The sequence below is a fragment of the Eulemur rufifrons genome, chromosome 4 (assembly GCF_041146395.1).
Source record: "Eulemur rufifrons isolate Redbay chromosome 4, OSU_ERuf_1, whole genome shotgun sequence".
In the NCBI taxonomy this organism is placed as follows: domain Eukaryota; kingdom Metazoa; phylum Chordata; class Mammalia; order Primates; family Lemuridae; genus Eulemur; species Eulemur rufifrons.
Window position 1 is genome coordinate 60,828,270 of NC_090986.1, and position 16,380 is coordinate 60,844,649.

A 16,380-nucleotide genomic window follows, 5' to 3' on the forward strand; every position below is an offset into this window, starting at 1 on the left:
AAAGTGCTGGGATTACAGGTGTGAGCCACCACACCTGGCCATATACAACTTTAGTGTTTCTGTACCTAGAATTCTACCTAGAATTCTACTTCTGTTTGCCTCTTTCAAAACAATCAAACAGAAATGGAAAATTTCCAGAAAGGGACAACAAATAAATTTATCAAGGGGGGAGAAGTGTGTGACTGTGTGTGTGGGAGTGGGTTAGAGTTGGGAGTGGGATGAAAAAGGGAAGGCTCATCTGAAGATAGGCAAAATACTTTAGAACCTAATTCAACAGGTATTTAGAAAGTCCTTGGGCAAAAAAAAAAAAAAAAAAAAATTAATAAAAGTCAATAAAATGACAAAAGTAATAAAATGATAAAAGGTATTGATTGGGTGAAAAAGGCCCTTTCCTCCAAATTTTAGAGTACAAAACTAAAGATACTCCTTATATTTGAAAGAGATATATTTAGGACCAGTGAATTAGATAACAGTGATGAACAAGTTAAAGAAACTAACTCCTAGATCTAAATGAACCTTGAAGTGCCCAGGAGACTGAGCTGCTAAGAGCAGCCATATCCGAACCTTCAGACCAAAGAATAAGTTGCATTGGTAGATTTGACATATGTCCCAGCTATCAAGAGCCACAAAACAAAGATACAGAGCCTGCTATGGGTCTTTATTCCTAACAAATCTTTTTCCAATGCTGAAGTCATTTTTCAGTATTTTTCTGGCTTCCTTTTCTAATTAAAATCGGCTTTGAAAATTTTGTCCCTTTTTGTCTTATCTACTTATGGTTATTATCCTGAGATAATTCCATAATGTGAAATAGATGGAATAGTTGACTTTACATTTTACAAGTTGTCTGGTTTAATCTGTGTTTAAAATATTCCAGAGGTAACTGACCTAATCTGTTTTTAACGTATTTCATAGATATTAACATATTTTGTAGACAATCCCTGCTCCCAAACACACACATACACTAAATTGCAGTGACCTATGGTAATAGTGAGTTGAGGGCAGAACCTGAAACAGAATTTAGGTTTCCCAATTTCTAACCTTTGTTCTCTCATCATACCCTCCCTTTTTCTTCCTTGGCCTAACCCGGACCCTGTCCTTCAATTCCATCTGTACTTTTCTCAGAAGCAGTCTGACTCAGAAGCAGACTACTCAGCCAGTTGGCAAGCTATCCATCTAACCCTCTGTCCACACATGCATTCATCCAATCAATTATCTACTAACTTTTACTTAATCCATACTCTATACTGGGAATACGAAGGTGAATAAAGCCTGCTTCTTGCTCTGTAGAGGCTCATTGTAGTGAGAGAATTTTTGAAATGTGGTCTGAGATCATAATGAAGAGGTAAACTGGGAGGTAGCCAGGTGGGGATATTTGAATAGGGGAGAGCGTAACACTGGCATGGATTTTTTTCTTATTTGGGTGTTTACTTGATCCTGTTGCCTGATTATAGTACAGTAGTCCCCCCTTATCTGCAGAGGATACATTTCAAGACCCCCAGTGGATGCCTGAAACCATGGATAATACCAAACCCTATATAGACTGTTTTTTTTCCTTATACATACATACCTGTGATGAAGTTTAACTTATAAGCTAGGCACAGTAGGAGATTAACAGCAATGACTAATAATAAAATAGAACAATTATAAAAATATACTGTAATAAAAGTTATGCAAATGTGGTTTCTCTCTCTCTCAAAGTATCTTACTGTACTATATCTACTCACCTATTTTAGGACTGCAGTTGACGTCAGGTAACTAAAAACATGGAAAGTGAAACAGTAGATAAGAGGGAGATCACTATAGTTTCATGTTTCTTCTTCCTATTTAGTGGCTAAGAAGCTATATATACCAAGCACCATTCTGTGTCAGGGACAGGGATCAATCATATCTTCTTTACATGAAGAGTGGAGAAACAAAAGGGCAAAGATGTATAAGGAGTCAACTAGGATGGGAGGATGTGACTCAGGTGCCTCAACTCCCTTACTCAAAGCCAGCAGATTCAGAAGAGGGAGAACTTATTTTGAGCAAAAGTGTCCTGGTACCACATGGAGTAGGGACCAGCTCACAGGGAAAATGTGTCGGAGTAGGCGCAAGTGTTTTTACTAGTGGCCTCTGATCAAATACCTTCTGAAATCACTTTTCAGTCTCTCACCTCTTCCACCTCCTACCAGCACTGACTTATTAAATCTTCATAAAGATATAAAAATGGAATCTTTCTTTCTCAAATTAAACCTAGCGTCGGGGTGAAAGTTAAAAAAAATTAGTTAAAGTCTAATTATATTATAATTTTACACATTTAGAAGAGAGTTTTGTAGTTGGTGCCTCGTTGTTTCATGTTTGACTAAATAAATGTGCTGTCACTAACTGGCAAACTCTGTATACTAGGTTATTCTCAGCACTGGTTATCTCAGTGTAACTGTATAAAGTGGTGGATCATAGTGGTGTTCCTACAGGTTGATGTAGTAACCTGAGGTAACATGAGAAGTGGGTGGGGTCACAACCAAGTGCCTTTGTAAATAACCTAGAGCACATTTTATCTATATTGTGGTCCAAAATCTGACTTAAAATCTGGGCCTAAGACTGGAAGTATCAGATGCCAAGACAGTGGAGAATCATTGGCAAATAGTATTATCCTACCTTTATAATCCCAAGAAATATTTCTGGCTAAAAATCTAGTAAATTCTAGAAGGAATTAGGTAAAGTTATGGAGAAATAAAATAAAAGCAAACTAATATGCTTTAGCGATCATATGTTTTGTTTTGAGATTGAGAGTCAATTTGTAACCTTTGTGAGATCATTTTATTGATCTGTATCTCTACACCGAATGCAATAGCTGGTCTGTAGTGGGCACCCAGATTAAATATTTAAACATTGAATACATTTTTGAACAATGAATGAATCAAGGGCCTATGCCTAAAAGCATTATTTTCTGGACCTGAATCAGCAGAAATCTTTATCAGTCAGGGCTCTCTAGAGAAACAGAACCAAGTTGTATGTATGCATGTATATATGTATGTACAAGTTGAATATCCCTTATCCAAAATGCTTGGGACCAGAAGTGTTTCAGATTTTAGATTTTTTTAGACCTTGGAATATTTGCATGTACATAATGTGATATCTTGGGATGGGACCCAAGTCTAAACGCAAAATTCATTTATGTTTCATACACATTTTATACATACAGCCTGAAGGTAATTTTATATAATATTTTCAGTAATTTTGTGCAGGAAATAAAGTTTGAGTACGCTGAACCATCAGAAAGCAAAGGTGTCAGTAGCTTAGCCACCCATGCGGACAATCTGTGATGTCCACACTCAAAAAAAGTTTTGGATTTTCGGATTAGAGGTACTCAACCTGTATTTATTTATTTATTTCGAGGAATTGTCTTATCTGATTATGTGGCTGACAAATCTAAAATTTTTAGGGCAGACCTATAGTCTGGAAAGAGCTTACTTTTTTTTTTTTTAATTTATTCTATTTTACTTTTTGTTTTGTTGTGACAAAAGTGCCATTCAGCAAGGAGCTGATTCTTGAGACAAAATTTCTTCCTCATGGAAACCTCAGTTTTGTTCTTAAGGCCTTTCAGTTTATTGGTCCGTATAGATTGGCCCACATCAATTATCAAAGATAAACTCCTTTACTTAAGGTCAACTGATTATATATATTAGTCACATCTACAAGATACCTTCATAGCCTCTAGATCAGTGTTTAATTGATCACCACGTAGGGTAGTTTAGCTAAGTTGACACCAAACCTGTGATGAACCCAGGGCTCCAAGTCCTCTCCACAGTGTCCAGGAGTGGATTGATGATAGGGGCAAGATTTTTTGACCAGACACATTTATTCACATTTTAGCTTAATGTGAGCAAAGAAAGCTTTTTATGTTATTGGGAGAAAGTAGAGATAAGACTCACACTATTTTTGAATAAATGCAAAATATTTAATAGTACTTAAAAGATTATTCCCAAGAAATCATTGTGTATAGTGCAGATTTAAGTTTGGGAAATTTTTGTTAATTATATTGGGGAGTGGAGTAATACTCATTTGGGGTAATCCTCCGAGTTTTGTTTCTTATAATGTTTGACTTTTGATTTTGTTTTATTGTTTTGCTTTGTTTTTGTTTTGCCCTTTTATGTACTCACTAGTCTTGCTAAAGAAATTAATGCTTGCCTGTGATTTGAAAGAAATTAAATGACTTAAAAGCAAAGCAAGTAGAAATGTAGTTAGTTTTGCCTCTCCTTTTTACTTAATGTTAGAGTTTCATGGGAATTGGTGTGTGAGAAAAGTTCCAATGTATTTGCTTTTCTCAATGGAACAATAATGGTAGGGGCTGGGTAGACAAATGACATTGGTTCAATTTAGATATGAAAGTTTGAAGTTCATGCTGGCTTGAAGATTTTAGGGTAGGATAAGTGTAGAAATTTCCTTTATACAGTCATTTTATCATGTCTGACATTTTTTCTTGAATATAAATTCCCCTCCCCTCCTTATTTTGATCTGCATGTATAATACTCCTCTTTCCCAAATTCTATTGATTTGCCAGCAGTCTTTCTTCTTCCCTCTCTTTTTTCTCCCTTCTATTTGCTGTTTGAATTCAAAGAGCTTTCTTTGTGGAAATTGAGCTAAATAATAAGACAACATAAAACACTGAGTTCAGCAGAAAGTGATTTGCTTGTGATTAACCCTTGAGAATTAAGTCACTGCAAGATAACAAAGAATGTTTTTAAAATATCCCCATTCATTCTTCTTTTTCATTAGTAAAAGAGACCTCCCCACCCTACCCCCATGCCCCATACTGCTTTGCTTAGGCTTTATTTATCATGTTTATCCTGGCATGTTTTAGAAAAATAAGTCCAGAAGAGAACTCATGACATTCTCTCCCTTTGCCCCAGACATCTCAGTCTTTGCAGCAAAAGGCAATTTCATTTTTCCAATGAAAGTTCAAGACAATAACTTTGACATCCTTGATTTTTCCTTTTCTGACACCCCACATCCAATTTCTCAGCAAATCCTGTTGGCTTTACCTTCAGAATCTATCTAGAATCTCACCACTTCCCCATTTCCATCATTAATCCCTCTGGTCCAAGCTACCATTCTTTATTTCTTGAATTATTTTACTGAACTTCTAACTCATCTCCATGTCTCTGGTTTTGTCCCTCTACAGTCTGTTCTCAACATGACAATTAAGAGTGATACTTTGAATTCTGAGTGAGATAATCTTAGGCCTGTGTTCAAAAATATCTTGTCATATCACTCAGAGAAAATCTAAAGTCCTTATGTTGACCTTATAAACCCTAATTGATCTACTTCCCATGTGACTTCTCAGACCTTATTTCCTATTTTTTTCCTGTCACTGTCTGCTCTATGCACACTGGCCTTCTGACTATTTCTCAAGCACACCAGGCACACCCCTGCCTTAGGGCCTTTCAACTTGTTCCCTTTGCCTCAAATTCCTTAGATGTTGGCATGGCTTCTTTACTTCTTTACATGCTTTAGTTTTGTTTTTTGGTTTTCTTTTTTCCAAAAGTCACCTTTTCAGTGAAGCTTTACCTACTCACTCTAAATACATTGCTATCATCATAGAAACACACCTACATCTTATTTTTTTCCATAGCACATATCACTGTATAAAATATTATATTTTTTTCTTATTTATAGTGTTTATTATTTGTGCCTCTCGCTAAAAATGTAGCTTCACAAGGTTAGGAATTTTGTCTGACATATTCTCAGAACTTAAAATCACGACTGGCACATAGTAAATACCCACTGAGTATTTATTAAATTAATTAATCCACCAGTAAGAGATAGGAAATAGCCTTCAAATGGCTCCTTGATAAATCATCTAACCCTTTTATTGGAAGTTTCTTTATTTTACTTTATGTTTGTTTAACAAATTAGCCATTCCTTCATCTTTTCCTACATGATCTGTAGATTATCTTCATTTCATTTTTGTAAGGAAATTTTCTTGACACAAAGTCCTTAACTTCATTTTCTTTGTCTTTCATGAGATTTTTGGATGTATTTATCTGGTCCTGGATATTTTGAGGCATGATTACATATTAGTTTCTTAATTAAGTTTAATTAGCATTGTTTATTGTATTTTCCCATTTCAAAACATAATTTCAGCACCAATACAACACACAGATCATATGAGCTACAAGAGACATCTGGATGGTGGAGAAGCTTTCTTAAGATCCTTTTCATCCCATTATACAAACTTTTTGAAAATATGCTGTATACCAGGTATTTTGCTAGATTTTGGAAATCTAGAGATAAAAAGTACAGTCCCTGCCTCCAGAAGCTCACATGCTGGAAGGAACTTGAAATAAGTAAACCGTTATTAAATAATGTACTATGTATTATAGTAGCAAGACCTACTGAATACTATGGGGCCACTGAAGAGTTTTACTTGGGTGAAGAGGTGAGTGGGGAAAACATCACTGAGAAGACGACCTTGAAGTTATTGGTTGAAGAATGAGTAAGAGTTTCTGGGAGGAATAGGGCAGAGAGGAACAGCAAGGGAGTAAGATTAAATATTTTAGAATGAAGAAAGGACTAACAGAGTATCTGCCATGTTCACACAGAGTGCTGGTCATTTTTCATAACCTTGTATCATAAATCATGAGCATGTATGATACAGGTATTTATATCCCCATTTTATAGATAAGTAATTGGGCCCAGAGAGAATAGCCTAGGGTCACAAAACTGTTAAATGTTAATTGGAATTAGAGCCTGGGCCTGATTAACTTGGAAGCCCTTGGACTTTCCATAGCAGCCCTTATCATTCAGGGGTGAAGGGATAGAAGGTTGATGGGGTTCATGCTTACTGCGTGGATGAAGAACATGAAGGCTTATGAAGAAAGTGAAAATGTAGAAAGGTAAGAGCCATGAGGAATGGGAAAGAGAACTAATTAAGGATAAGGAAGATGATTGATGCAGAGCAGAGTTGAAGGACCAGCAGACATCAGAAACCTTAGTTATGTAATGATGCTATTTAGTGTGGTCATAAGACTTTTCTTTAGCCAGCCTTAGTAGTCCAGGAAAAGAATTCTCTATGGTAATTCTCCTACCATTTTGAAATCAATCAATGATTTCATTGACAATTTGCAATCTGTTGGTTTCTGCATTGCTATTCTGCATATGCCTGGAAATTTTAAAATCCAAAATGTTCATACATTGTGTATGGCAGAGAGAATGCAGTGAAAAACTAGGCTTTTTGTCATTTTTGACAAGTATAATCTAAAGTCATGAATTTTAAAAACTTAAATACCATTGGCCAATATCCCATAAATTTGTTTTGTGAATATATATCATCTTTGTTTTCCATGGTGACCATGACAAGATTGTTAAAAACTGAATTTTTAAATAGAATGTTAGGTTTTTGTTTTTCTTATATAGACTGCTATTCCCAAACACTAGTCTGGACCAGTGGTAGAAAGAATTTCTGATGTAATTTGTAACTGATTTGATTTTTAGGTATATAAGTGCACATATTTATAGAAAGATCACCTTGTTCTACAAGTAGAATTATGAGCTAGCCTAATTTTATATAACAAAAAAAAAATATACCCAAGAATTTATTTAGATCTTCTGCAGGCCTAGAAAATGTTAGCTACTTTTCTAAACCATAAACTTCTGAATCTTAAAAGAAAATATTTCAAAACTTAAACTTGCCCAAGGTGGCCTTGTATAGATATATATGTATGGCTTTAAAAAAATGACCTCACACATGTACACTGTCTCCTACATACGTATGACACTTGGGGCAGTTTTACCCTATTCCAGGGTACAAGAATATACCTACCTTTCTTATTAATTAATTTAGTAATTTTTTTTTTAAAGACGAGTCTCTCCATGTTGCTTATGCTGACCTTGAACTCCTGGGTTCAAGCGATCTTCTTGCCTCAGCCTCCTGAGTAGCTAGGACTACAGGCACACACCACTGTGTTCAGCACCTACCTTTCCTTTTAAATCACACTTCCTGATTTTTTTTTATTTTATTTTCAGCACATACCCTAATCTTTCCTGAGTCAAAGCAACAGCAACATTTCCCTATTTTTGCAAAAATTCACAGATGTACTATTATGTCTATCTAATCGCATGAACAATATGGACATTTAACCTGGTTATTGCCTAGTTGGTAGAAAATAAGTGTACTTATAGTACTAACACTATGCCTGATTCACCATTTTGCTTTTATATTGCCTTTTCAATGTCATTTTTCTCATTCTGTTACCGGCAATTTAGTTTTAAAGCATCATTGTTTTAAAAACATTCAAAATAAAAATTGAAGTACATTTTCATGTTTACAACTGGATCAAATATGGTGTTGTGTATATAAAAGAAACAAAATAGATCCTCTTAGCCCAAGGATTCAGTACCAAAGTTTAAATAGATGAGAAATAACACAGTGATAAAGCATATGTGTAAATGTTTTCAACGGTATTAAAATAGAGCACATATTGGTGGAATTCTCTGATATTTATTCAGTTATGCCAAATGAACCATAGGCTATTCAAAAACACAGTGTGTTTTAGATGTTATTTTATTTTTAAAAATTAAGGTCAAACAAAGGTATCATTAAGAGTTCTGTGTGACCTACTTGCTCAGCCTTTATACTGACTCTCCTTCTCTTATACTTCTATTTTCTATATTTGAAATTCAGTAGTCTTTTTCCCTGTTTGAATCATTCAGGTATGTGGAGGGTTGGACGGAGTTGTTATTGTTTTACAGCTCACTAAATGTGTGTATGAAAAGAAATACCAATGGCTTTTTAGTGAATAAGAAATGTTATATAGTAAATAAATATTTTTTTCTAGAAAACAAATTATACTATTATTCTGGACCAATTAAAGTTTTAACTTAATTGTTTATAGATAACAGATATGGAAAAAAAAGAAAAAGACTTTTATTCTCATTTCAGAGTACAAATCTGCTTATATAGGATACATGATTTTTTTTAAATTTCAGGTTGACTTTAACTTCCAAATATCTTTTTGTTTGTTTGCTATCAATCGGATTTTTTGTTGTTGTTGTTTAAAAAAAATTTTTTTTGAGACAGAGTCTCGCTCTGTTGCCAGGGCTAGATTGCCATGGTGTAAGCCTAGCTCACAGCAGCCTCAAGCTCCTGGGCTCAAGCCATCCTCCTGCCTCAGCCTCTTGAGTAGCTGGGACTACAGACATGCGACACCATGCTAGGCGAATTATTTCTAATTTTAGTCGCCTGGCTAATTTTTTCTATTTTTAGTAGAGACTGGGGTGTCTCGCTCTCACTCAGACTGGTCCTGAACTCCTGACCGTAATCGATCCTCCTGCCTCGGCCTCCCAGAGCGCTAAGATTACAGGTGTGAGCCACTGTGCCCGACTAAAGGTTGTTTGTTTGTTTGTTTGTTTTTGCGATAGCGTCTCACACTGTAGCCCAGGCTGGAGTGCAATGGCATGTTCATAGTTCACTGTAAACTGGAATTCCTGGGCTCAAGTGATCCTCCTGCCATGGCCTTCCAAAGTGCTGGAAGCTTGAGCCACCATGCCCAGCCTATCAATTGTTTACGCTCACAAAGTATTATTTTAATATCAGATTAATTAAAATACAGTTAGAGGTAATTCAGGTTCAACCTACTTTCAAAAAGGAATTTTAATTCCAGTAAAGGAATGGGTTTTTGATTAGCTGTGCTATATACTTTGTCTTTTTAGTGTGGATAAGATTTGATTGCACAGACGTGGTCATTTATTTATTGAACATCCTTATGTGCTCCAGTGATCTACCTAATTTGGATTTCTTTTTGTTGTTATTGTTTTCTCCTCAAATTCCTTTTTACTATCTTTTTGTTGTTTTTAAAGATTGCAAAGCATTTTGTGTTTTTCTTTCAAAAAAGTTAGTCTTAGACATAGAAGTTAATTTTACTGATTTTTTTAAAACAATAAATCAACATTTTCATTATTGTTGAATGAATGAAAAGCGAAATATATATGGTAGGTCTTCTGATGTGTTCTAGAAGCTTAAAGGCAAATGACACACCCTCATTGACTTCAGTGAGCTCAATAATTTTTTTTTTAGGGTTCATATGTTGTGAACTGAAGGACTTCAGGAAGACCCATGAATCCTTTCAAAATATATACAAAACTTTGTGGTGTCTATATGTTTGTGTTTTTCTGGGGAGATAGTCCATAGATTTCATCTGATTTTTAAAAGACTCTTGATTACCTAGAAAAGCTAAAAGAGGTAGAACACATCTAACTGTAATTTAATACAATAAGTGTTTTTTTTTTTTGAGACAGAGTCTCACTCTGTTGCCCGGGCTAGAGTGAGTGCCGTGGCGTCAGCCTAGCTCACAGCAACCTCAAACTCCTGGGCTTAAGCGATCCTACTGCCTCAGCCTCCCGAGTAGCTGGGACTACAGGCATGAGCCACCATGCCCGGCTAATTTTTTTGTATATATATATTTTAGTTGTCCATATAATTTCTTTCTATTTTTTAGTAGAGACGGGGTCTCACTCTTGCTCAGGCTGGTCTCGAACTCCTGACCTCGAGCGATCCACCCGCCTCGGCCTCCCAGAGTGCTAGGATTACAGGCGTGAACCACCGCGCCCGGCCAATAAGTGTTATAATAAGGATAAAAAGAATGAACTCTGGGACTTTAGCATAGAGTAAACATTGGAGCCCACCTACCATGTTCAAGGTCCTACATAAGTACCCATTTGATATGGGTCCAAGGGCCAAGTTTGCTTTGTTCCATGCTACATCTCTTGCATGTAACATAGTGACTACTATGTAGTGACATTTTCACAGTGTAGGTATTGGTCGTGGTAAATAGATGGATGGGTTTTTTTGAGGATAGATTAATGAAGGGACTATTTGCAGAGTTGTGGGCATGGTTTAAAGTAACCAAACAAGGATGAGGAATCACTTAGGGATTAGCATTTGTTGGAAACTGTTATCCACCCGGATGATGGGGCAAGGATGGGAAGTACGTTCCAGAACTCAGTGAGAGTCGTAGGTATGGAAGAGGAGCCACCCCAGCAGCAGCTGTGGCCAAAGAGGAAACAAGGCAGGGAAGAAGTAAGGGGAATAAGCGGTGCCATTTCTCTCGCCTTCTACCCTTTGTTTTTCTGCTGACGCTTCCTCTCGCTGGTAAAATCCAACCAGAAGCTTGAGGTCAAGTGAGTCCTTAGAGATAAGGAGAGCCAAACATACTGAGCGAGGCAGACAAGAGTAGGGGGCGGATCTGGGGGAACTAATGGAGAATAATCAGCAGAGTCCTCAATACTTACTTATTGAATTAAATTGAACTTTCATTGTGAAACATAACTTAGCCTTACATATTGTTAGAATAAAGTGAAAAATGAGCAAATGCTTAATGTTTTCTTCCCTCAGAAAACATTAAACAAAGGTTTAATGTTTTCTGATACGCCTTTAGTCCTTGAAATAAAAATCACTTTGGAATTGTAGAGGCAACTATTTGTCTCATATATTTTGAATAGTTAAAATAGTAATATTGATGAAATTATTATTAATCTATAAAAATTTTTAATTGTTGTAGCATAACTCTACTTTTTCAAATAGGCATATTTCAAAATGTGAAAAATTGGTGTTTTTCACCTAGGGAAGACCAATTCATTTTCTAGGGCCTACCTCAGAAACTGCTTCTCTGAATCTTCTCTTGTTCAGACAAATTTAAGGGTTATAGAACTTTGTTTGTACTTCCACTATACTACTTATATTCACGAGTAGCTAGTTATAACATGTGCCAAACTACTGTGCTTAGTCCTTTACATATATTCTTACCGTTCATCCTCATAATAACCATAGGAGGTATAGATATTGTTGCTAGGCTCTTGAGATACATCAGTGGACAAAGTAAGTTGACAAAGGCCACAAATCTTTATATTCTGATACTATTAGTAATATTTCTACACACTATTATTGTCATTAGTATTCTCTGGTTACTCTTGAAGTTGAGCACCTTTTCATATGTTATTAATCATTTAGATTTTTTTGTGTGTGAAGTCTCTGACCTAGTCTTTTGCCCATTTTTCTACTAGATTATTTGTCTTTTTATTAATTCAGAGGAATTCTATATGTATATTTGAGTATGCGCCCTTTGTCATGTGTGGTAAATGACTTCTGCCATTCTGTGGCAGATTCAAGCTGGGGTGTTAAGAACAGGTAGGATTTGGGTAGTCGATGAGTATTTCTAGTCAGAGGAAAGAATAAAGTTACAAGGGAAGAAAATATAATTCACACGTGAAACAGCTGAATAGTTTGATTGGACTGAGGATAAACCTTAAAATATGTGGCAGCAGAGAAGCTCTAGAAAATGCCAAAAATATGCCTCAGCAGAGCATTTTCATTAAATTAGTACTTACCTCCTTCTGGTCAGGAACAATTAAGGTTAGACAACCTGAAAGGAACCTTGAAGACTGTTTTGCCTCTCTAGGTAGGTAGCTCTAGGCTTTCTCACCTGTGCCAGGGAATGAACCTTCCTTTACTGAAATGGTTCTAGTGTCATTGCCTGGTGAAAAGGTGTCTTACAGCTACACTGAGGGGGAGAAGCCTAGAGGAATTCCCTTCATCTTGTATATGAAGAGCTCTAGAGTTCTCAGAGAGTTATTGAATATTAAAGTCAGAGCACCTTCATGCAGCTGCCGTTGCCGATGTGATGTTTCTCATTACAGAGCCATCTATTGAAGGTTTGGGGCTTTGATTTCCTAAGACTTGTTATATATTTCCTTACAGAACTTGAAGGCCAATGGCTGGAGGGCTTTTTGGTTTTAGCATCCCTTCAGTCTCAGCCTCCATCCTATGATGTCTGCACCAATGTGAAATGTATCCATTCTGATCTCTAGGGAGATTATTCTAGCTTTTTAGAAGTCTTTACTGAATCTCATAGATTGACCTCTTCTTCCTAAACATTGATCTAAGGTTTTATTAAATTTTTAAATATAGCAGATGATATTGAGCATTGTAAATATAAAATAGGAAGGACAAAATATGTGCCTTTCATCTTCTTAGGAGAGAAACATATTAAACTCACTATTAAAAATAGTCCATAGAAAAATTTTAGCAATAGGTAATATAAAAGCTCTTGGTTAGAATGAATTCAAATATATGGAAATTAAATAAAAATGTAGAATCATTTTAGTTCACTGAAAATTAGCTGATATAGCAAGCAGCAGATAAAATCCCATAGACACTGCATTTTTTTTTAAGTTCTATTATTCACAGTAGAGCATGAGAAGATGTAGTATTTAATATAATTATTCTCATTATTAAAAATGATTTACTTTTAAAACCCAATGTGTAACATTCTAAGTGATATTTTTTTTTTCCTCCATAGGCAAGAAGTTTGATAGCTGTAGGACTGGGTGTTGCAGCTCTTGCATTTGCAGGTAAGATAAAGAATACATATCAATACATTGCAGGAGAAATATTGCCAGATATCTTTTGCAGTGATTCATGAGTAGACTGTAGTATTCTGAGGTTTTGCTTTTCAGACATTATACATTCTCATTCTTTCCACCATTTATAGTTACTGAGCATTTGTCAGTGTAGCAAATCTGGATAACTTTATAGAGAAGAAAATTAATGATACAAAAGCTAGGAAAACTAGCTCCAATAATAGTTGATCTTCTGGTATTTTATTTTGTTGTTATTTGAGCTATAGTATACTATAAAAAAATGAATTTTTCATTTCCAGAAATTCTGTTTGATTTCTTTTTAATAATTTGATTTCCTTAGTAAATCTTTCATTCATCTCCTGCATTGTTTTTGTGGTTTCTTTATGTTGGGTTTCTATTTTCTCTTATATTTCATTGAGCTTCCTTACAATCCGTATTGGAAATTCTTCTTTGGTTATTTCAATCTTTTCATTTTGGTTGGTATCCATTGGTAAGGAGTTATTGTTTTCTTTTGGGGGGTATCGTGTCACTCTAATTTTTCATTTTTCTTAAGTTCTTTCGCTGCTTCCTTCTCATCTGACCTTTCGGTTGAGACCTGGGGGTGCTAGACCTGGCTTACGGGCCTGTCTCCGGGTCTCTGAAGATCAGTCCCTAAGTGTGCCAGGGACAGGAGTGCTGGTCCTGAGTTGCCTATGGGGTGTTCTAGCAGGTTTTGTGTACCTCTTGGGTTATGTCTGATCTGCTCCTCACTTCTTCCCAACAGTGTGTAGTGAGTTAGGTCCCCCTCCCCTGCTTACTCTTGGTGATGGGAGATGGTACTTGTGAGTACTAATCTGCCAGTCCATTTGCATAAATTAGGAGGTGCTATGCTTACTTCTGAGGTTGTTCCTCCTCTCATTGATTGATATTTGCATATTAAAATGAAATTCTGTCCTCTGTTCAGTAATTAGAAATTTGAAAATATGTGACTGTCTTTCTGGTAAATTTTGAAATGTTTATTAAAATAACATATGTGAAGTAAACTATCAATAATTACTGTAGCAAGCCCCTTAAAGGTATTGATTGGCTTGGATTATAGAAAATATATTTGCTTTTATTCCTTTTACTATTTAGGTCGCTATGCATTTCAGATCTGGAAACCTCTAGAACAAGTAATTATGGAAACTGCAAAGAAGATTTCAACTCCTGTAAGTTAAATTGTGGCTTTAGTTAGAAAACTCATTTTGATTTTTGTTTGTATGACATATTTTATTTTATTTTATTTTAATTTTTTAATTTCAGCATATTACAGAGGTACAAATGTTTAGGTTACATATATTGCCTTGGCCCCACCTGAGTCAGAGCTTCAAGCGTGTCCGTCCCCCAGACGGTGGGCACCGCACCCATTAGGTGTGTGTATAGCCATCCCTTCCTCTCCCTAGTATGACATATTTTAAAGTAACTCAGAAAACGTCTTGGATTTTGCAATGTTTGTAGAAGTTTACTTCCATCATTATATCATTGGTGAGTTTGTCTAATTTATTGATTTAGTTTGTTTTAAGTTTCATGTTTCTTAATGTGAAGAAGTTTTAAAAGAAGACACTTTTAATTGGTCATGTTATTTTAATATCTAGCCTTATTTCTGGTTTTGACATCTAATCATTTTGCTCCATTTAGTAGTATCACATCAACTTTGAGGTAACTAATTTTCCCGGTTTAATTGTTGTTCATTTATTCAATAAACATTTGGTGAGTGCCCACCAATTCCAGTCCCTGTGCCAGGAGTTTGGGGTAGCTGGACAAAACAGACACAGGCCCTGCCCTTGTGGAGCTTGCCCAAGACTTTTTGTCATCTTGAAATTTGAAGCTAGTCTCCTTATCCCAACACACCTGCCTATCTGAAACATAAAACCACAAAGTTCCAAGCATGAAATCCTGTGGAACTTATTATATATTCTTCTAGCAGCATTATAGCTACTCTGGTGAGCTGAAAATAAGTGCAGAATGAATGATAGTACGTATCCAAAAAGCTATAGTATGAACTGTGGTTTGTGACCACTGAAGACAATACAGAGAAAACTCAGTGAAGCACTACTACAGCACAGACACTGACTTCTGGGAAAAAGAAGCGGATCTGGGATAGATCAGCTCAGCTTGTAGCAATTTGAGAATGAATGGCTTGTTTTAGCAAAAGCATCACAGGTTTGTGAGGCTTAGTTAGCCATGAACAATGACAGCACTTTCAAAGGATGACATACTGACAGATAATTAAACTCAGGTTCAAAAGAACTGCAAGTGACTTTGCAGTCCTATAAATACATATTTGTGAGTAGAGGGAGCATATGTGTATTTCCTGTTTTCCTATTTATATTTTATTTGGCTAAAGTATTGATAGCCATACAGCATTCAGTCAGTAAATATTCATTGAGCAGTTACTACATGATGGTAAGTGGTATACTCATGTAATATATTATTGTGGGTAATGGGATATACAAAGAAATTGCCTGCTAGGAGCTTACATTTTAGTAGAGGAAGACAATAAACGAAAGAAGTAAGATTATGTAATATCTAGAAGTGTTGATTGCTTTTAAGAAAACCAAATTAGGGAAAGAGGCTTAAGAGTACAGCAGAGAAGAATCTTTAGATAGGCCAGGTAAAGCCGCTCTGAGAAAATGAGGGAGCAGGTCATGTGAGCATCTGAAGAAAGCTTTCTAAGTGGCAGGATCACAGCACAGCTCTTGAGTTGGAAATTAGCTTAGCAACAAGAGTAACTCCAAGGGAGTATAGGAAAGGAATAGTGGTAGTTTGGGCCCAGGATGCTTGGGGCCTCACAGCCTCTGGAAAAAACTTTAACTTTTGGTTTAGGTATGATAGAGAGCCTTTGGAAGATTTTGAGCAGAGGGGCAATGTGATTTGCATTTTGGGTTATCACTCTGCCTGCTGCATAGAGTATAGACTGGAGTGAGCCAGAGTAGAAGCTATGAAACTGGTGAAGAGGGTGTT

General features: G+C 36.0%; 1 protein-coding gene across 1 annotated transcript in view; it reads left to right on the forward strand.

The window, feature by feature from the left end:
• Nucleotides 1-16,380, forward strand: part of DNAJC15 (DnaJ heat shock protein family (Hsp40) member C15) — a 66,188-nt gene that overhangs the window by 12,409 nt on the left and 37,399 nt on the right. The window contains exons 2-3 of the mRNA XM_069467217.1: nt 13,338-13,389; nt 14,512-14,585. Of these exons, the coding sequence (XP_069323318.1) occupies nt 13,338-13,389; nt 14,512-14,585 (126 nt within the window). The remainder of the gene's footprint in view (nt 1-13,337; nt 13,390-14,511; nt 14,586-16,380) is intronic.